General features: G+C 44.5%; 2 protein-coding genes and 2 pseudogenes across 4 annotated transcripts in view; 3 read left to right on the top strand and 1 right to left on the bottom strand.

Annotated features, from left to right (window-relative positions):
- Nucleotides 1-3314, bottom strand: part of LOC309327818 (scavenger receptor cysteine-rich domain-containing protein DMBT1-like) — a gene marked incomplete at its 3' end in the record, with an annotated part of 38558 nt that extends 35244 nt beyond the window's left edge. The window contains exon 1 of the mRNA XM_081837339.1: nucleotides 3193-3314. Coding sequence (XP_081693465.1) covers nucleotides 3193-3223 — 31 coding nt within the window. The 5' untranslated portion in view covers nucleotides 3224-3314. The remainder of the gene's footprint in view (nucleotides 1-3192) is intronic.
- A 3915-nt stretch (nucleotides 3315-7229) lies between these two features.
- On the top strand, nucleotides 7230-8342 carry LOC309328434 (galactoside alpha-(1,2)-fucosyltransferase 2 pseudogene; annotated as a pseudogene). The gene has a single exon. The product of its transcript is annotated as a galactoside alpha-(1,2)-fucosyltransferase 2 pseudogene (transcript).
- Nucleotides 8343-13633: 5291 nt separating this feature from the next.
- On the top strand, nucleotides 13634-14572 carry LOC309327873 (galactoside alpha-(1,2)-fucosyltransferase 2-like). The gene has a single exon (XM_081837464.1). The coding sequence runs from the start codon at nucleotides 13700-13702 to the stop codon at nucleotides 14567-14569; it is 870 nt and encodes a 289-aa protein (XP_081693590.1). The 5' UTR covers nucleotides 13634-13699; the 3' UTR covers nucleotides 14570-14572.
- Nucleotides 14573-20356: 5784 nt separating this feature from the next.
- On the top strand, nucleotides 20357-21816 carry LOC309327868 (galactoside alpha-(1,2)-fucosyltransferase 2 pseudogene; annotated as a pseudogene). Its single transcript has one exon. The product of its transcript is annotated as a galactoside alpha-(1,2)-fucosyltransferase 2 pseudogene (transcript).

Raw genomic sequence — 21816 nt, 5'->3', positions numbered from 1 at the left:
CCAGCTCCCTCTGCCAATAAAGTGAGATGAGCACTGCAACCCCAGAGTTGGTCATGACTGGACCTAATGGTCAGGGTTCCTTTACCTTTACCTTTAACAGCACCTGCTATATTGCTTCACAGCTGTAAAACTGGGTCACGGTATTTGCTCTTGTGGAACAATAACATCTTGTGGAACAATAATGAACCTTCAAATTTAAAGAAACAATTCAACAGTGACAACTGTCTTGCTGGCCGGAAAATATCTGTTTGTTTGTTTGTTTGTTTGGTTGGTTGGTTGTTTTGGGGAAAATTGGCAAAACAAAGAAACAAAAGAGAATGAAGAAACAACAAGAAGAAAAAAATAATCCTTCTGGTCCTGCATGTGGCTCTTTGCAATGATAATCCAGACTTTTCCCCTCCACTGGTTGCATACACTCAACCTGGGTATCAAACATATTCCAGTGATAGTTAATTAGATTCCTTAAGTGCAATTTTTAAAAACTGTGGGAGACAATCAGCAAGGATATTATGAGATGGAAACTGGAAGATTTCACTCTAATGGATAGACTAGCTCTAACCAAAATGGTTATCTTCACTAGATTGAACTTTCCCCCCCCCCCGAAAAATAGGTGCTGGTACTCACCATGAAGTTGTTATACTTTTTAACAACAACAATAATAGAGGTGTCAGTACTGCGTACCCTTACCCTTACTGCTAGGTGCTTTAAATCTATATTTCCACTGCCACTGCATATACAAAGCTCCTGAATGATGACTGGCTGGTCAATTATTATTACTATTTTTATGATTATTAATTAAAATTCTATACCACCCTTCATCTGAAGATCACAGGGTGGTCTACAATATAAAAGCAAAGAATAAGGGTAAAAGGTAAAGGGGACCCCTGATCATTAGATCCAGTCGTGGCCGACTCTGGGGTTGCGGCTGAGGGAGCCGACGTACAGCTTCCAGGTCATGTGGCCAGCATGATTAAGCCACTTTTGGCAAACCAGAGCAGCGCACGGAAACACCATTTACCTTCCCGCCAGAGCGGTACCTATTTATCTACTTGCACTTTGACATGCTTTCGAACTGCTAAGTTGGCAGGAGCAGGGACTGAACAACGGGAGCTCACCCCGTTGTGGGGATTCGAACCGCCAACCTTCTGATCGGCAAGTCCTAGGCTCTGTGGTTTAAACCACAGTGCCACCTGCGTCCCAAAGCAAAAAATACATACTATAATAACAGACAAAAATAATACCCCCCCCCAGTATTTATCTTTCTTTCAAAACTCCTATCCAATCGCCACTCACATCACAACCACACAATTTCCCCCCAATTGACCTAATATACTTGCCTACACTTTTTGCACAATACATACCATCACATACAAGTTTACCATAATCAGTAGTTGTACAATATTATGAACACAGACAGCAGAACCTCATACATGGCAAAGGGAAAGCTGTCAAATACGAAAAATGATGTCAAATATGAAAAATTGATGTCAAATATGAAAAATGTCATCTTCCTGGCTCAGTTCCTGACCCACATAAAGAGTCTCCGTACTTTCTCTTCCTTGCTGCTGCTCCTGTCTATCAACTCTTTAGAACGTGCTCCTTCCTAGCTCTGGCTGGAAAACTGGAAGAAATCTTCAGCCAGGGTTGGAAATCTCAAGAGAACAAAGAATGTAAAAGCTGGAGAATACTCAATACTCATTTTGGGTGCTTTATGGTGTAAATTGCAAATATACAAAGACTAAGCAGAGCCAAAACTCTTTCAACCTCCACTGGAAGAGACTGCCCACTTGGAGCTGCCTGGAGTCCTGTATCCTGAGCCTCTTCATTACTTTCCCCTAGGTATGGTAGCAGTGGCGCAAAATTTGGAAGGAAGATTGGGAAAGGAGTACGACAAGGCTGTATATTGTCTCCCTGCTTATTTAACATATGCAGAATTCATCATGCGAAAGGTTGGGCTGGATGAATCCCTAGCCAGAATTAAGATTGCCGGAAGAAATATCAACAACCTCAGATATGCAGATGACACAACCTTGATGGCAGAAAGTGAGGAGGAATTAAAGAACCCTTTAATGAGGGTTGAAATTGAAGAGCGCAAAATATGGTCTGAAGCTCAACATCAAAAAAACGAAGATCATGGCCACTGGTCCCATCACCTCCTGGCAAATAGAAGGGGAAGAAATGGAGGCAGTGAGAGATTCTACTTTCTTGGGCTCCATGATCACTGCAGTTGGTGACAGCAGCCACGAAATTAAGAGACGCCTGCTTCTTGGGAGAAAAGCAATGATAAACCTAGATAGCATCTTAAAAAGCAGAGACATAACCTTGCCTACAAAGGTAAAAGCTATGGTTTTCCCAGTAGTGATGTATGGAAGTGAGAGTTGGACCATAAAGAAGGCTGATCGCTGAAGAATTGATGCTTTTGAATTATGGTGTTGGAGGAGACTCTTGAGAGTCCCATGGACTGCAAGAAGATCAAATGCATCCATTCTGAAGGAAATCAGCCCTGAGTGCTCACTGGAAGGACAGATAGTGAAGCTGAGGCTCCAATACTTTGGTCACCTCATGAGAAGAGAAGACTCCCTGGAAAAGACCCTGATGTTGGGAAAGATGGAGGGCACAAGGAGAAGGGGACAACAGAGGACAAGATGGTTGGATAGTGTTCTCAAAGCTACCAGCATGAGTTTGACCAAACTGCGGAAGGCAGTGGAAGACAGGAGTGCCTGGCGTGCTCTGGTCCATGGGGTCATGAAGAGTCGGACACGACTAAACGACTAAACAACAACAACAAAAGCACTCCGAAATGTGTTTGGAAGCAAGCATCTGCTCTGGCAGGAACCGACGGAGATGCCAAACCTATAAAGGTCGACCAGAGGGAAAGCTGGGTGGAGCTGCAGAACCAGTGAGGTCAGGGTTGGCAAGTACAGCTGGCCATTAAGATGTCAGAAAAAACAGCCTTGGGAGAAAGGGAGGCCATGGCACTGAGCTCCTGTTTCGTCCCATCCCACTACCCTCCCAAATTAATATTCTCTTGTCTGCTGATACTCAACTCCAAGTACTCACCTCTGACCAAGCAGCCACCATTCTGGAAAGGAGAGGATTCTATTAATAAAAAGGTATCTGAACAGCAGGAACCAAAGCTGGGTCTCTGGTCCTCCCCACCCAGCCACTGCACTGATCATCAGTGATACTAACCCAGGAAGAAAATGCTGAAAGAGAACTTCATGCTGAAAGACCATTCAGCCCAGTAGCCAGGGGTGTCCTTTTTCTAATGTCCCATGAAGGAAGATCTCCTCTGGAGGCTGCGGCATTTGAACTATCACACTCGCCTGCAGCATAGCTGTTTCCTATCATATATCGTTTCCTTTGATCTGAGGGGATGGGTTGCCTTTTTAACCAACCAGCACCACATGACAAAAAAACTTCTCTTATCAGTGTGCAGTCACTGCATGCAAGAAGTAGGAGCCCACAAATGGACATATTTTTCATGTTGTGTTTAGCCTGGCTATGTGAACATGTGTTTTCTGATGCCTCCTCAAGCAGATTATTGGATCCTTAGGAGCACTGCTGTGGTGAATGAGATTGAATCTCACTTTAATATTTTGAAGCTGGGGTGGGGTGGGGGGTGGATCTGGATTCTGTCTCATGTTAAACCTCCAAGGTATACTTTTCCAGGATGTGCAGAATCACCTAGTTACCAGACCAAGTTACTTAAGCGACTTAGTGTATCCAAATATATATAAAAAATTAAAAAAAATGTCCAGTAGCACCTTAGAGACCAACTAAGTTTGTTCTTGGTATAAGCTTTGATGTGCAGGCACACATTTGAAGAAGTGTGCATGCACACAGAGGCTTATACCAAGAACAAATTTAGTTGGTCTCTAAGGTGCTACTGGACAATTTATTTATTTATATATATGTATTTCGACTGCATCAGACCAACAGTGCTACCTACCTGAATCTTAGTGTATCCAGTCACAGAACAAAGCAGCTGATGAGTTTGTGAGCTCCTGGGACTTTGAAGAAGATATCAGCCTTCCAGTAGCCTGGTTCAAAGAACATGCCAAGCCCAAACTTGACTTAGCCAGTAAAGGTAAAGGAACCCTGGATGATGAAGTCCAGTCAAAGAGAGCTTTCCGGGTCATGTGGCCAGAATGACTAAACCACTTTTGGTGCAACAGGACACATTGACGGAAACCAGAGTGCACGGAAACACCATTTACCTACCTGCCACAGCAGTACCCATTTATCTACTTGCACTGGTGTGCTTTCGAACTGCTAGGTTGGCAGGAGCTGGGACAGAGCAACGGGAGCTGACACCATCGTGCAGATTCGAACCGCTGACCTTCTGATCATCAAGCCCAAGAGGCTCAGTGGTTTAGACCACGGAGCCATATGAACATGAGAAGTGAGTGCCCTGATAAGGCTGCAATGGCAACAGATTTGGGAGATACAGGAGCTTCAACCTTCAACTTCCTCTTCTACTTTTAACCGATTCACTAAATCATTTCTGCGTAGACTTGCTGAAACAAACAAAAATTACAATGTGATAACTATATCCCTGAAATCTTCAGCTGTGTCGTGGAGATCAGAAAACAAGATAATCTTCTGAAACATACACAAGAGGCATTACTTCGTGGCTGACATTTATTATGAATTATTCTAAGTAGAGAACACCTTTTGGACTGTTTGTGTGAAAAGGAAAATGAATGAATTTGAGACATTTGTGTCTGAAGATTGGGAAAACATCACTTAACAGAAAGCAGAACAGTTGGATATCACCCTAGCGGGAATGTTTTGAATAATTTCTTTTATGTAACTAACAGATGGAAAATCAGAAATTCCCTTTTATTCTCCTTCTTTTGGCTTTCTTCCTTCCTTTCTTCTCTTTCTTTTTTTCTTTTCCCCTTTTGGTGTCCTCTGCTCTGGGTCATTATTGGGGTCCAAGGATTAGACACACATGGTTGGTGGAAGGACCTTGAGTGAGAGGCAGGGAAGGGAAATCTCCCAGGGTGAGAGACTGGGAGAAGAAGGAAAAACTCCCAGGGGAAAGCTAGGAGAGCCCACCACTTTCTGTATGTGACAAGGGTTAAAAACTACCTTTGAGAGAGGACTCTGCATTTGCTTTTATTTTCCCTGTTTTTGTTTTTATCTAGATTAATTTCTTTTATTCTATTGTATTATGAAAAAGCTGCAATAAAATCTTCAGAAAAAGCACAAAGCCAGCTTTGGACAAAGAGACTTGTACATTGTTTCTGCACTTTAGATATGCTGCTGCAGGTTTTCCTCCCCTTAATTTTTCTGGAGGCTGTTTTATGTTTTATAATTGCACCTGAGCTGTGTTGGGTTTTTGTTTTCATTGTAAGCACTTTGAGTTGTTCTGGCAAGAAAACTGATCAATACATTTAATCAATAATAATTCATATTTGCATGAGTTAAAGAATTTGTTGCTGGGATGACAAAGTATATAATTCAACATTGCTGTGTGATATGAATTATGTACTATTATGTATCACTATGCATTTATTATAAATTGTATTTATATAACTCTCTTAATTTTTTGAATTGAATGACTATTATATGTTGACATATATGGTTAATTATGTTCTATGCTTTAAACTGTGTTTGTGTGTGTATATAAATAGATGAGTGAATATATGGACTTTCTTTCTTTCTTTCTTTCTTTCTTTCTTTCTTTCTTTCTTTCTTTCTTTTTGCTTAAAGTGCATACAGAAAACACCCAATCAGGGAGTCATGAGGAGGTCTGAAGTCCAATCCTTTTATGTCACATTATGACCTGTATGGGTTTCATGAAGAGTCGGTACAGAAGTCAAACCCACAGCCCGTCCTTTTACTATTGCAGTATCCAGGGAGCACAACTCCCAGTCCCCCATACAGGCAGAGAAAACAAAGCTTGACTTTTCCTGAATTCTGACCTGATAGAACACCTTTGGAGAATCACTGCAGGTTAGTTCTCCAATTTAATCCTTCGATGTCAGCAGCTGACGGATAGTGCTGGCTGATCTCTTTGCTGTATGCGTGTGTGTGTGTGTCAGTCTGTCTGTTGGAGAGAGAGAAAAAAAGAGAAAGAGGACCAAAAGGAAGGAAAGTCTAGGTGCGAGAGAAGTTGAACAATGAAGAAAATGGAGTGTTGTTTGGCAGGTGAAGCTGAGAGACAGAGACATCACATTTCCATCCAATAAATTGCACCCCCAAAGTCCAGGCACTGCAGTTGTTCCTCCTAGCCTCTAAGGCCGGAATTGTAAATACGTATCCTTCTAGGGGGCTACATATTAACTATATATGAATTAAAATTGCTCTGTAAGACCAATTTCTTTACTAAATTCAGATTATAAATTATTTGCAGGGATATTGGCTAATAGATTTAAAAAGATTTTGAGGAGAATTATCAATGGTGATCAAGCGGGCTTCCTTCCAGGGAGGCAAATGTATAACAACACAAGAATGGTGATTAACATATTAGAATATTTAGCCATGAGGCCTGATAAAAAAAGCTGCACTGATGCTGGTAGATGCCGAAAAGTTTTTGATAATGTGTCCTGGGAATTTATGGTGAAAACTATCAATGTAATGGAGTAAGAGAGAAAATAGGATGTGGCATAAAAACGATATGTAAAAATAAAAAAGCCAAATTAATATTTCTGAAGGCACCAGGCAAGGCTGCCCGCTATCACCACTTTTATTTATAACAATATTGGAAACATTATTAAAGGAAATTAGAGAAGAAACAAGAATAAAAGGAATCATATTGGGATATAGATCTTACAAATGAAAAGCATTTGCCGACGACCTCATCATTACGGCAGAAAACCCAACAGAAAGTATAACAGAAGCAATGGCAAAAATGAATAAATTTGGACAGGTTTCCGGCTTTAAATTGAATAAAAATAAAACAAAATTATTAGTGAAAAATATGAATGAAAAAGAAAGAATAGAGCTAGTAAATAAGATATGGCTAACGATTACAAACCAAGATAAATATTTAGTAATCTGGATTATGGTAAAAAACATAAATTTATCTAATGATAACTATACCCAAATATGCATAGAAATAAAAAAAGACCTGGAAATTTGGAGTTGGCTAAATTTTTTGCTATGGGGAAGGATAGCTACAATAAAGATGACATATCGGTGGTTGTGATCTGTGTGTAGATCCTACCTGTCTTTTCACTCTACTTTGCTCTTCCTTTAGGTGTTCCTATTGTGCAGCTATGCATCTCCCACAAAGATGTTCCTTCAGCCAACCTGGCATTTTAATCTTCCTCTCCTTTTTCAGTCTCCTGTCCCTCTCTACATTCTTGCATCTATATAACAAGATGCCATATCAGCGGTGGAGGATCAGCTTCAAGAATTCATCTAATTTCCCAGGGAGGGGACATCCAGCTTCCCTCATTAACACCAAGACCACCTGTAATTCTTCCAGGTCATCCCCTAAGATCATAGATAGTGGCATATGGACAGTGAACTCTGCTGGCCGTTTTGGCAACCAGATGGGGGAATATGCCACCCTCTATGCCTTAGCCAAGATGAATGGACATCAAGCCTACATCTGTCCCGCCATGCACCAGTACCTCTCACCAATGTTCCAAATCACTTTACCAGTGCTCCATGCTGAAGTGGCTAAAAAGATCCGCTGGAAGAACTTCCACCTGCATAATTGGATGTCAGAGGATTATAAACACATCAAAGGCAAGTACGTCCGGCTGACGGGCTACCCATGTTCTTACACCTTTTATCACCATATCCGCCAAGAGATACTTCAGCAGTTCTCCTTCCATGACCACATCAAGGAAGAAGCCAATCAATATCTTCAGGAGCTACGGGGGCAGCGCCAGGAGGTGACATACGTTGGAGTGCATGTCCGCAGAGGGGATTATGTCTATGTGATGCCCAAGATCTGGAAAGGTGTGGTGGCTGACAGAGGCTATTTGGAGAAAGCCATGAACTATTTCAGAGCGAAGTACCCCAATCCCATCTTTGTGGTGACCAGCAATGGGATGGAGTGGTGCAAGAAAAACATCAATACCTCCAGAGGGGATGTTTATTTTTCTGGGGATGGGCGAGAATCCTCTCCAGGGAGGGATTTTGCTCTCCTTGCTCATTGCAACCACACAATAATGACAATTGGCACTTTTGGCCTCTGGGCCGGCTACCTGGCTGGTGGGGAGACCGTCTACTTGGCCAACTACACCCTCCCAGACTCACCTGTCCGCAAGCGCTTCAAGCCCTCAGCAGTTTTTTTGCCTGAATGGATTGGGATTCCAGCAGACCTCTCCCCTCTGCTGTCCAAGAAATCTTCTCAAGTCCAGAAGCCAGAAGCTTGAGCAGATAGCTGCCGATTCACGTCTAATTAGATACACTGTGTTCAGGCATTTGGCTAAATACTCTAGGCGAATACTGAAGTGCAGTGCCGGATTTACGTATAAACTAAACAAGCTATAGCTTAGTGCTACACTCTCTTGGGGGGCCGCAAAAAATTAAATGGGAAAAAAACCTGGATGTACATTTTCAAAATATAAGAAAAAAAACAAATAAAATAAAACCTACATACAGCAACAGTGTTTTGTGTTGTGTAGGCTCCTATTTGTTATATGCAAATAGCTTTAGATACCTATTAGGTCCATAAATTACCATATAGCATATATTCAACACAAAAAAAACAGTGGCAATTTGTTGTTGACAAAGGACAGCTGGACATATAAAGGGCCCCATTACCTTCAGTAGCTTAGGGCCTCATATAACCTAAATCCAACCCTGCTGAAGTTCTCTGGGAAGTTATGCAAGCCCTATTAAAATTATATTTTAATTAGGACTTTTATTATGAAGAAGTAGCAGCAAGTAATAACTAAATCATTTGCACGAACAGACCTAGACCCCCCCCCAACCCCGGGTGACACCCGAGTGGAATAATGACTCAAGACAACGTGTTTATGGGATTAAAATTTGGCCACAAATTTATTAAAGCTTCAGATGTAGTGAGACCTTGGCTCAGGCATTAGGCGTTTATCCCTCCCAGGCCCTGGCCAGGGATCTGGGGAACATCAGGGTTATCCAGAATGTGTGGGGATTGGGCTGGCTCTGGAGAACATCTGTTCAAGCAGAGAGCCCGCCCCCCATTTTGCCGCCGTCACAGGGGAGAGCAATGACAACCTATTGGCGTATGACGAATGCCTCCCTTCAAGACCCCTTTAACGGGGAACCCTGGGATCACCACTGCAATGGAGGCATGGTTCACCACTTCCAGCCCTCCCCCCCCCCCCATTTAGGAAGACAAACTAAAGGATTCTGCCCAAGGCCTGAAACCGCCAAAGTTGTGACATTTTGCTACAGGTAAGGCAAACCCTGCTAATACAGGAAAATTCCTTTCCAGCCCTTCAACAGCTACCATAACATTGCAGCACCTGCGTACCTATGAAGAAGAGGTTAACCTGCAAAAGAAGTCTTAACTGAGAGAGGGAAGGGTGGGAGAAGCTCTGGGTCCGACTGAGAACTCCCATGTAAGTTCCGCTCACTATTGTGTGGGCAGGGCGATCCCTCCCCTTACCTGGCCAACTCTCTCCTGGCAACGCCTCCCCAGCTGGGATTGGGTAACTGGCAGAGGTAGGCGGCTACCTCCAGGTGTCCAGCCTGGGGGGGGTGTGTGAATCCAGGGAGTTGAATGGGATGGGGGGGCTGCACACGACCACGCAAAAGGCACCCCCATTTGATGTGGGGAGCAGTCATTCTCCATAGACCTTCTGAAACAAACAAAAAATTACAATGTGATAGCTATATCCCTGAAATCTTCAGCTGTGTCGTGGAGATCAGAAAACAAGATAATCATCTGAAACATACACAAGACGCATTACTTTGTGGCTGACATTATGAATTATTCTAAGTAGAGAACCTCTTTTGGACTATTGGTCTGAAAAGGAAAAGGAATGACATTTGTGTCTGAAGATTGGGAAAACTTTACTTAACAGAAAGCAGAACAGTTGGATATCACCCTAGCGGGAATGTTTTAAATAATTTCTTTTATGTAACTAAACAGATGGAAAATCAGAAATTCCCTTGTATTCTCCTTCTTTTGGCTTTCTTTCTTTCTTTCTTTCTTTCTTTCTTTCTTTCTTTCTTTCTTTCTTCTCTTTCTTCTCTTTCTTTTTTTTCCTTTTTTTTTCTTTTCCCCCTTTGGTGTCCTCTGCTCTGGGTCATTATTGGGGTCCAAGGATTAGACACACATGGACTTCCGGAGGCGGCGCAAACGGCAATGGCGGTCCTCCTCGCGCTGTGAGGAGGAAGCTCCGCAGAAACGGGTCGTCCGCTACGGTGAAGCGGAGACTCGCACCGAAAAACCACAGGTAGCAAGAGCCTGTGGCCGTGGGACTCGGCGGGCGCCAGAAGCGTCCCCCGAAACCGAGAAGGGACCCCATAAGGAGCCTCTGATCGTGGAGGGGGTCGCGGCGCTGTGAGTCGATCGCTATTCCTGTGGAGTGAAGCCGCACAGCCGCTGTCGGTGAGCGCTGACCTTTTTTCCTGGAAATAATTGATCCTGAAAAAGCAACAACCCGTGAGTAAGAAAGGACTGTAAAAATCTGAGTTTAAATTGTTACAAATTCGGCTAAAAGCGGGAGACGTAAACAGGAAGTCCGTCTTCCACTGCTGCTTAAACTTCAAAGCAAAAGTTTTTGACGTTTGGAGCCTCTGAAGAGACGTTAAAAACAACTGATCCATGCATCCATTGAAGCTGCCTTTGTGTAAAGTGAGGATTTAACCTATCTTTGTGATTTATCTTTTATTTGGACTGTGCTAAACTTCTTCTTTTGGAATTACAATTTTTATTGAGAAGCTCAGGTATTTGGACTGCCTGAAGAATAGAACTGTCAGACTGCAGACTTTGACATTTTGTAACTGAGGTTTGTTACAACCTGAGTGTTTACGGACTTGCTATATTGAAACATCATTTCTGGCACTTGTTAGAGACAATGTAATGCTTTCTAAACCAACTCTGCTAATTACAAGTTAACTGAGGGTTCCTGGAAACTAAATTGGATTTTACTGACTTTTATTGTCTTGGCTTCTTCCCTCAAGACATTTTGAGCTCCCTCTAGAGGATATTGGATTTACAGTTGTGACTTTATTTTACTTTCTCTTTCCTTTCCTCCTATTTGACTGTTTACTCTCTGGGCTGCCGTATTCCCATGGGAACAACTTAGTTTGACCTTGACTATTAGACAAAACTGGAATGAGTGGCGCAAGAAAAAAAGAGGCCAGAGTAAAAACTAGACAAACAACTTTAGCCTTAGCCTCACAGGCACGTAGTTCTTCTGTTCCTACTCTGCCATTGGAAGAAACTGAGCAATTACAGTTGGAAGCTATGGCTGCAGGAGCATCTGGCTCAATACTAGAGAAAATCTTTGAAAAATTGGAATCTTTGGACAAGAAAGTGGATGAACAAATGGCCAAGATTGACCAAAATCCAAGGATTAGACACACATGGTTGGTGTAAGGACCTTGAGTGAGAGGCAGGGAAGGGAAATCTCCCAGGGTGAGAGACTGGGAGAATATGGGGAAACTCCCAGGGGAGAGCTAGGAGAGCCCACCACTTTTGTTTTTATCTAGATTAATTTCTTTTATCCTATTGTATTATGAAAAAGCTGCAATAAAATCTTCACAAAAAGCACAAAGCTAGTTTTGGACAAAGAGACTTGTACATTGTTTCTGCACTATAGATATTCTGCTACAGGTTTTCCTTCCGTTAATTTTTCTGGAGGCTGTTATTAAGTATATTTTATGTTTTATAATTGCAGCTGAGCTGTGTGGGGTTTTTGTTTTCTTTGTAAGCACTTTGAGCTGTTCTGGCAAGAAAAAGTGATGAATACATTTAATCAATAATAATTCATATTTGCATGAGTTAAAGAATTTGTTGCTGGGATGACAAAGTATATAATTCAACATTGCTGTTTGGTATGGATTATCACTACTATGTATCACTATGCATTTATTATAAATTGTATTTATAGAACTCTCTTAATTTTTTGAATTGAATGACTGTTATATGTTGACATATATTCTTTATTATGGTCTATGCTTTCAACAGTCCTGCGGTCTATTGAAGCAGGATGGTGTACGTGTGTGTTTGTGTGTGTATATAAATAGATGAGTGAATATATGCACTTCTTTCTTTGTTTTGCTTAAAGTTCATACAAAAACACCCAAGCAGGGAGTCATGAGGAGGTCTGAAGTCCAATCCTTTTATGTCACATTATGACCTGTATGGGTTTCATGAAGAGTCGGTACAGAAGTCAAACCCACAGCCCGTCCTTTTACTATTGCAGTATCCAGGGAGCGCAACTCCCAGTCCCCCATACAGGCAGAGAAAACAAAGCTTGACTTTTCCTGAATTCTGACCTGATAGAACACCTTTGGAGAATCACTGCAGGTTAGTTCTCCAATTTAATCCTTTGATGTCAGCAGCTGAGGGATAGTGCTGGCTGATCTCTTTGCTGTGTGTGTGTGTGTGTGTGTGTGTGAGAGAGAGAGAGAGAGAGAGAGAGAGAGAGGACCAAAATTAAGGAAAGTCTAGGTGCGAGAGAAGTTGAATGGAGTGTTGTTTGGCAGGTGAAGCTGAGAGACAGAGACATCACATTTCCATCCAATAAATTGCACCCCCAAAGTCCAAGCACTGCAGTTGTTCCTCCTAGCCTCTAAGGCCGGAATTCTAAATACGTATCCTTCTAGGAGGCTACATATTAACTAGATATGAATTAAAACCACCTTGTAAGTAAGATGGCTAAATGACTAGGAAGAAAGAGGGAACGTGTGGATCTCAATCTAAATTATTGCTGACTACATCATTTTACTAATTTGACCTTCTGTTAGAGGCAAGTCAGGGGCACGGACTTATCCCCCACATTGAGGGGGGCAGGCAGCACATTACCATTCCTGGCCCCGCCTGGCATGCCAATGCTCCCCCTGTGGTGGTTGCGGGGCTGGTGGATGTGGGGGGTGATCTTCAGTGGGCCAGCACTCACTCATAAGCAATGGGGAGCACAGAGGATGAAAATCACCCTCTGCATGTCCCACCCCGACCCAACATACCAGCACTCGCTCGGGGGCAGCGGGGGATGGTGGCCCCCTCATTGGCGGGGGGGGGGACACGTCTGCGCCCCTGTCCTGCCTCTAACAGAGGCAGAGAGGGTCAGACCAGTAAAATAGTGTGGTTGCCAAAAAAAGGTATTGTTATCACTTTCTCTAAAAACAAACTTTGACTTCAGATAGAACCAAGATGTAAGTTTCATTGAAGTCAGCAGAATTTGCTTCCACATAGACATGTATCATATGAAGTGTGGCAACACAGTCCAAGTCACCACTGACATATATCAGTGGTTGTGATCTGTGTGTAGATCCTACCTGTCTTTTCACTCCACTTTGCTCTTCCTTTAGGTGTTCCTATTGTGCAGTTATGGATCTCCCACAAAGATGTTCCTTCAGCCAACGTGCCATCTTATTCATCCTCTACTTCTTTGGCCTCCTGTCCCTCTCTACATTATTGCATCTGTATGACAAGATGCCATATCAGCGGTGGAGGATCAGCGTCAAGAATACATCCAATTTCCCAGGGAGGGGACAACCTGCTTCCCTCATTACCACCAACACTGCCTGTAATTCTTCCAGGTCATCCTCTAAGATCATAGATAGTGGCATGTGGACAGTGAAATCTGATGGCCGTTTGGGAAACCAGATGGGGGAATATGCCACCCTCTATGCCTTAGCCAAGATGAATGGACATCAAGCCTACATCTATCCTGCCATGCACAAGTACCTCTCACCAATGTTCCAAATCACTTTGCCTGTGATCAATGCTGAAGTGGACAAAAAGATCCACTGGAAGAACTTCCCTCTGCAAAGTTGGATGTCAGAGAGTTATAAACACATCAAAGGCAAGTACGTCCGGCTGACGGGCTACCCATGGTCTTACACTTTTTATCACCATATCCGCCAAGAGATACTTCAGCAGTTCTCCTTCCATGACCACATCAAGGAAGAAGCCAATCAATATCTTCAGGAGCTACGGGGGCAGCGCCAGGAGGTGACATATGTTGGTGTGCATGTCCGCAGAGGGGATTATGTCCATGTGATGCCCAGCTGGAAAGGTGTGGTGGCTGACAGAGGCTATTTGGAGAAAGCCATGAACTATTTCAGAGCGAAGTACCCCAATCCCATCTTTGTGGTGACCAGCAATGGGATGGAGTGGTGCAAGAAAAACATCAATACCTCCAGGGGGGATGTTTATTTTTCTGGGGATGGGCGAGAATCCTCTCCAGAGAGGGATTTTGCTCTCCTTGCTCATTGCAACCACACAATAATGACAATTGGCACTTTTGGCCGCTGGGCCGGCTACCTGGCTGGTGGGGAGACTGTCTACTTGGCCAACTACACCCTCCCAGACTCTCGCTACCTTAAGGCCTTCAATCTCTCAACACTGTTTTTACCTGAATGGATTGGGATTCCAGCAGACCTCTCCCCTCTGCTAGCCAAGAAACCTTCTCAAGTCCAGAAGCCAGAAGCTTGAGCAGATAGCTGCTGATTCATGTCTAATTAGATACACTGTGTTTTGGCATTTGGCTAAATACTGTAGGTGAATACTGAAGAGCAGTGCTGGATTCACGTATAAACTAAACAAACTATAACTTAGTGCTACAATCTCTTGGGGCCCCCAAAAAAATTAAATGGAAAAAAACCCTGGATGTACATTTCCAAAATATAGAATAAAAAACAAATAAAATAAAACCTACATGCAGCAACAGTGTTTTGTGTTGTGTAGGCTCCTCTTTGTTATGTGGAAATGGCTATAGATATCTATTAGGTCCATAAATTACCATATAGCATATATTCAACACAAAAAAAAAACAGTGGCAATTTGTTGTTGACAAAGGACAGCTGGACATATAAAGGGCCCCATTACCTTCAGTAGCTTAGGGCCTCATCAAATGTAAATCCAGCCCTGCTGAAGAGTTCCCTGGGAAGTTATGCAAGCCCTATTAAAATTATATTAAAATTATATTTTAATTAGGAGTTTTATTACAAAGAAGTAGCAGCAAGTTCTAAAATAAAACAATAACAAACAGGCACACAACTCTATTTGAGGCATTGTCAAAAAGACAATAATCTCTAGAACAGTGGTCTTCATCCAGTCCATACCCAGAACAAGGGACTCACTTCTACAGTTTCACTTTTAATTTAAAATTAATAGCACTAGGATATACCACATATCACACACAGGGATATTGGCATGATGTTTTTCCCAATACAAGTGAATCAATATTTCATGTATTATTGGCCAAACTTTTGAAGCCTTTCAGTGGTTGCATCCTCGCTTTGATTTCTGGGACCATTTCTCTTGTGAGGGCAAGTGACCATCACAATTAGCTTTGCATTTCCTTATCTAAAAAATCCTTTCTGTCATTTTCTCACTTTCCATAACTTTCAGTACCTGCTTTCTATTTTTGTCATCTGTTCGTGCTTTTTTCTCCAACTCTCTTCCTGCAGTTCTTTTGTCCTCCATCCTGACTTCCTCCTTCCGCTTTCTCAGCCTTTCTTCTGTTGCCACTTACTCTCATCTCACCATCTTGAACAGTCCTTTGTATCACAAGCCATCTGCCTGTTTCCTTTTTAAAAAAACCACATACAGAAATTTGGAGAACCAAACTAGGACTGGAAATGTGAGAACCCAAAATTTCCAGATTTGCCCATCCCTAGTGATAAACTGGGAACAGCAGTTGGATTTTATTGCTTTGTAAAGTTCAAATTTCCCATTTTAACCAGGCAGACTCTCCCAGGTGTTAGTGTACAAACATTGTTTTATGATCAGCTAGCTAGTACCCTGAGAAGGCTGCTAAGCAATGGCAACAGATTTGGGAGATACAGGAGCAAGAACAGCTGCTACACCCTTCAATTTCCTCTTCTACTTTTAACCGATTCACTAAATCATTTCAGTGTAGACTTGCTGAAACAAACAAAAAATTACAATGTGATAACTATATCCTTGAAATCTTCAGCTGTGTTGCAGAGATCAGAAAACAAGATAATAATCTGAAATATACACCAGAGGCATTACTTCATGGCTAACTTTTATTATGAATTATTCTAATTAGAGAACCCCTTTTGGACTGTTTGTGTGAAAAGGAAAAGGAATGAATTTGAGACATTTGTGTCTGAAGATTGGGAAAACATTACTTAACAGAAAGCAGAACAGTTGGATATCACCCTAGCGGGAATGTTCTGAATAATTTCTTTTATGTAAATGACAGACGGAAAATCAGAAATCCCCCTTTCTTCTCCTTTTCTTTGTTTCTCCCCCTTTCTTCTCCCCCCCATTGGTGTCCTCTGCTGTGGGTCATTACTGGGGTCCAAGGATTAGACACACATGGTTGGTGCAAGGACCTTGAGTGAGAGACAGGGATCTGGCCTGCCAGGGTCCTGAACCCGGCACGCCCAGCCATTGCAGAACCCGCCGCTGTCTAACATGGAAAGGGCCAATTTGAGCACCGCACAGCGGCGTAGCGTGGGTTGTCAGCACCCGGGGCAAGGCAAGTAATTTGCGCCCCCTAACCCGGGGCAAGGCAAGTAATTTGCGCCCCCTAACCCCTAACCTGCCGCTGCTGCCAGCTTCTTCTTGCTGCTGCCTGGTCTGGTCTGGTGTGGTTCTCTCCCACACTCAGCGCTGCGCTGGGAGGCCGCTGCACTGTCCCTTCCCCAGATAGCCCCTTGCTCTCTCTCCGCACCGCACGCCTGGCACCCACCCCCTCCACAGTGGGCGGCGACCCGGTGGCTCGGATCGGATTTGCACAGCCAGCACTGCAGTGAGAGAGAGTGAGTGAGCCAGGTAGGGGCAGAGAGCTGCGAGTGCGAGCGCGCCCCCCCAGATGTTGCGCCCGGTGCGGCCGGCCCCCCTGCACCCCCCCACACTACGCCACTGGCGCCGCAATAAGTCTGATGGGCTTCAACGCTGACCAATAGGGCGCCTCCTGGGAGGGTCGCTCTTGGACTCCTCCTCCTCGCGCTCACCGCCAGTGGTTGTGTGCTGCGTTCCGGCGGGTGAGCGATTTTCAGCATTCCCCACCCCCCAACAATCAAGTGGCCAATCGCCGCTTACAATCTCAGGTTCGTGCTTCGTTACATTGGGTGAGCGATTTTCGGCATTGGCTGCTTGATTGTTTGGGGGGGGGGTTCTGAAATTCGCTCACCCACCAGAACGCAACACACAACCACTCATGCCACCGAATGGGGAATGGGAAGGCCATTGTGGCGTTCATCCAGAGCCCCCGGTCATTTCACAGACTATTGACCTGTACACCACTACAGTGGTACCTCGGGTTAAGTACTTAATTCATTCCGGAGGTCCGTTCTTAACCTGAAACTGTTCTGAACCTGAAGCACCACTTTAGCTAATGGGGCCTCCTGTTGCCACCGTGCAGCCGGAGCCCGATTTCTGTTCTCATCCTGAAGCAAAGTTCCTAACCTGAAGCACTATTTCTGGGTTAGCGGAGTGTGTAACCTGAAGCGTATGTAACCCGAGGTACCACTGTACTTTATTCTTCCACTGCCACCAATTTTGTGGGGGGAAACCCAGGGTTCCTGGTGAAGTATTGAGTCTCAGTCAGGTAGAGTTAACAATGAAGATTAAAGTTGATTTCAAACACAAACAAGTTTTAAAATATATTCAAAACGCTGTCACTCTATTCCCTCTCAGTCTTGTCCCTGTCTCTAACTCACTCTGACTCCTCTACCTCCTCGCTCCCCAAAGAACCAACCAACTAACTGTTTAAACCTCTGGCTGAGCCTCAAAATCAGGTAGGCTCCACTTCCGGGCTTTCTTATTGGTCAACCTATTAACCCTTTCTCTCTCTCAATACAAATGTATCCCCAAAGAATGGGCAAACGCCACAGCCACAAACCATCAAAAGTGGGTGAGTTAAATCTTCGTTCACATCTTTTTAAAACTATAGTCCAGCCCCCAACAATGTACAGGGACAGTGAACTGCCCCCCTGTTCAAAAACTTTGAGGATCTCTGGTTTTTTATGTTCTATGCTTTAAACTGTCCTGCGGTCTATAGAAGCAGGATGGTGTAGGTGTGTGTTTGTGTGTATGTATAAATAGATGAGTGAATATATGGACTTCTTTCTTTTTTTGCTTAATTTGCATACAGAAAACACCCAAGCAGGAAGTCATGAGGAGTTCTGAAGTCCAATCGCACATTATGCATGGGTTTCATGATGAGTCTGTACAGAAGTCAAACTCACTTGTAAAAATTATGTTAACAGCAGTCAGTGTAAAGCAGTTACCCATGGCCCTTCCTTAGACTATTGCAGTATTCAGGGAGCGCGACTCCCAATCCCACATACAGGCAGAGAAAACAAAGCATGACTTTTCCAGAATTCTGACCTGATAGAACATCTTTGGAGAATCACTGCAGGTTAGTTCTCCAATTTAATCCTTCAATTATCAGCAGCTGAGGGATAGTGCTGGGTGATCTCTTTGCTGTGTGTGTGTGTGTGTGAGAGAGAGAGAGAGAGAGAGAGAGAGAGAGGGAGGGAGGGAGGGAGGGAGGGAGAGAGAGGGAGAGAAGACCAAAAGGAAGGAAAGTCTAGGTGTGAGAGAAGTTGAACAATGAAGAGAATGGAGTGTTGTTTGGCAGGTGAAGCTGAGAGACAGAGACATCACATTTCCATCCAATAAATTGCACCCCCAAAGTCCAGCCATTGCAGTTGTTCCTCCTAGCCTCTAAGGCTGGAATTCTAAATACGTATCGTTCTAGGGGGCTAAATATTAACTATAGTGGAACATCTACTTACAACCATAATCTGTTCCGGAGGTCAGGTCATAACTAGAAATGTACAGAAGTAGAGGCACACTTTTCCATAGAAAGTAATGGAAAAGTGAATTGATCCGTTCTAGACGATGTAAAACACCCCCTAAAACGGCAGTTGGGGGTGGGGCAAGGGTCAGTAAAGGGCTGGTTCACTTTGGCCAGGGTCACGGTCACTTTTTTTCTTGCCAGGCCAGGTTCTTCTTTGGACTTCCTCAGGTTAGTTCCTCAGTGGGGTTTGGGGCTGCAGTGCGCCCTGCTGTGTCCCTTGCAGGCAGCACCTCTTCCTAAGCTTTGTGGGTGGGATGGGGGCCCTCTGCCTGGCAGCAGAGGCCTCTGCGCTGCTCCGCAGCCAGCCGGGTGAGCTCTGGGCTGTTGGCAAGGCCTCTGCTCGTATCTAGAGGAAAGTTCATAAGTCGAAGCACCGACTGAAGGTCGTAACTGGAATCGTACATAAGTAGAGCTGTACATAAGTCGAGGTTCCACTGTAGATATGAATTAATAATGCCCTGTAAGGAGGATGGCTAAATGAGTAGGAAGAAAGAGGGAACGTGCGGATCTCAGTCTAAATTATTTTACTTCTTGTTTTCTGGTACATGCATGCCATGATGACTACACCATTTTACGAATTAGACCCTCTGTTAGACAGGGGCATCGACTTACCCCCCGCATTGAGAGGGCCTGGCATCACATGACCCATCCTGGCCCCCCCCTGGCATGTCAACGCTCCCCCTGTGGTGATGGGGGGCCTCCCACCCAATGGGCCAGTGCTCACCCATCAGAAACGGGCAGCACAGAGGATGAAAATCACCCTCTGCATGTCCCTATGATGGCCTGGGACTCGGGCTCGGATTCGGAGCCAGGGGAGTCTCAGTCTGCACCGTATCCTTTGCCTCAGGCATCATCTGAACCAAGTCTGGGGCCTGACCCTGAAGAGTTCCAGTCTGCACAGGTTCCCCTGCAACAAACACCAGCTGGGCCAAGTCAGGGGCCTGAGCCTGTCCTGGCTCCAGATGCGGGGATTACCTCATTGCCTTCAGCTAGGCCATCACTTAAAGCTGCTCCACTACCAGTTGGGTCAGAGGAGGCTGAGGCAGCCCCTGGGTCTAGTAACCCACCAACATCTCCCGAGCTGCAGAGACTAAGGTCTGAGAGAAGGAGAGACCCGAGTACTCGCAGGAGGAGTGCTCGCCTTTGGGCAAAACAGGGAGGTGAGTCGCCAGGGGATCAGGACCGGCCGTTACTCCGACAAAGATAAAAGGCTGTCGGACCCTGCCCCAGGTTGCGGGAGCAACATGCCAGAGATGCTGTACCTGTCCTTGCCTGGTTCCCTGCCTCATGTCCTGCCTTGGCCCTGTCGGACTGATGCCTAGCGGAACCTTCAGATTCTGGACCACTCCTGGACCACGCTTCACAGGTTACCCCCGGGCTGAGCACAGTCCCACCCCCACCCAACATGCCAGCACTTGCCTGGGGGCGGCAGGGGATGGGGAACCTCTCAATGAGGGGGGACAAGTCGGCGCCCCTGTCCTGCCTCTAACAGAAGCAGAGAGGGTCAGATCAGTAAAATGGTGTAGTTGCCAAAAGAAACTTTGACTTCAAATAGAACAAAGATGTAAGTTTCATTGAAGTCAATAGGATTTGCTTCCACATAAACATGTATCATATGAAGTGTGGCAACACAGTCCAAGTCATCACTGACATATATCAGTGGTTGTGATCTGTGTGTAGATACCACCTGTCTTTTCACTCCACTTTGCTCTTCTTTTAGGTGTTCCTATTGTGCAGCTATGCATCTCCCACTAAGATGTTCCTTCAGCCAACCTGCCCTCTTCTTCTTCCTCTACTTTTTCGGTCTCCTGTCCCTCTCTGCATTCTTTCACCTATATGACAAGATGCCATATCAGCTGCGGAGGATCAGCTTCAAGAATGCATCCAATTTCCCAGAGATGGGAAATTCATCCAGGTTATCCTGTAAGATAACAGATAGTGGCATATGGACAGTGAAATCTGATGGCCGTTTGGGAAACCAGATGGGGGAATATGCCACCCTCTATGCCTTAGCCAAGATGAATGGACACCAAGCCTGTATTTATCCAGCCATGCACCAGTACCTGTCACCACTGTTCCGAATCACTTTACCAGTGATCAGTGCTGAAGTGGACAAAAAGATCCACTGGAAGAACTTCCCTCTGCGAAGTTGGATGTCAGAGAGTTATAAACACATCAAAGGCAAGTACGTCCGGCTGACGGGCTACCCATGGTCTTACACTTTTTATCACCATATCCGCCAAGAGATACTTCAGCAGTTCTCCTTCCATGACCACATCAAGGAAGAAGCCAATCAATATCTTCAGGAGCTACGGGGGCAGCGCCAGGAGGTGACATATGTTGGTGTGCATGTCCGCAGAGGGGATTATGTCCATGTGATGCCCAGCTGGAAAGGTGTGGTGGCTGACAGAGGCTATTTGGAGAAAGCCATGAACTATTTCAGAGCGAAGTACCCCAATCCCATCTTTGTGGTGACCAGCAATGGGATGGCGTGGTGCAAGAAAAACATCAATGCCTCCAGGGGGGATGTGTATTTTTCTGGGGATGGGCGAGAATCCTCTCCAGGGAGGGATTTTGCTCTCCTTGCTCATTGCAACCACACAATAATGACAATTGGCACTTTTGGCCGCTGGGCCGGCTACCTGGCTGGTGGGGAGACCGTCTACTTGGCCAACTACACCCTCCCAGACTCTCGCTACCTTAAGGCCTTCAATCTCTCAACACTGTTTTTACCTGAATGGATTGGGATTCCAGCAGACCTCTCCCCTCTGCTAGCCAAGAAACCTTCTCTTTTTTCTTTTTTAAATATTTTTTATTGATCAATTTCCACATAAGTCCAGAAGCCAGAAGCTTGCGCAGATTTTTGCTAATTCATGTCTAATTAGATACTTGCATTGAG

This window comes from Podarcis erhardii (genome assembly GCF_964252035.2).
Source record: "Podarcis erhardii genome assembly, chromosome: 13".
NCBI classification, from domain to species: domain Eukaryota; kingdom Metazoa; phylum Chordata; class Lepidosauria; order Squamata; family Lacertidae; genus Podarcis; species Podarcis erhardii.
This window is presented reverse-complemented; position numbering and strand designations above follow the sequence as displayed.

Coding starts and splice junctions, on each gene's coding strand:
- LOC309327873 (XM_081837464.1), top strand. CDS start 13,700: ATGTGGACAGTGAAATCTGATGGCCGTTTGGGAAACCAGATGGGGGAA.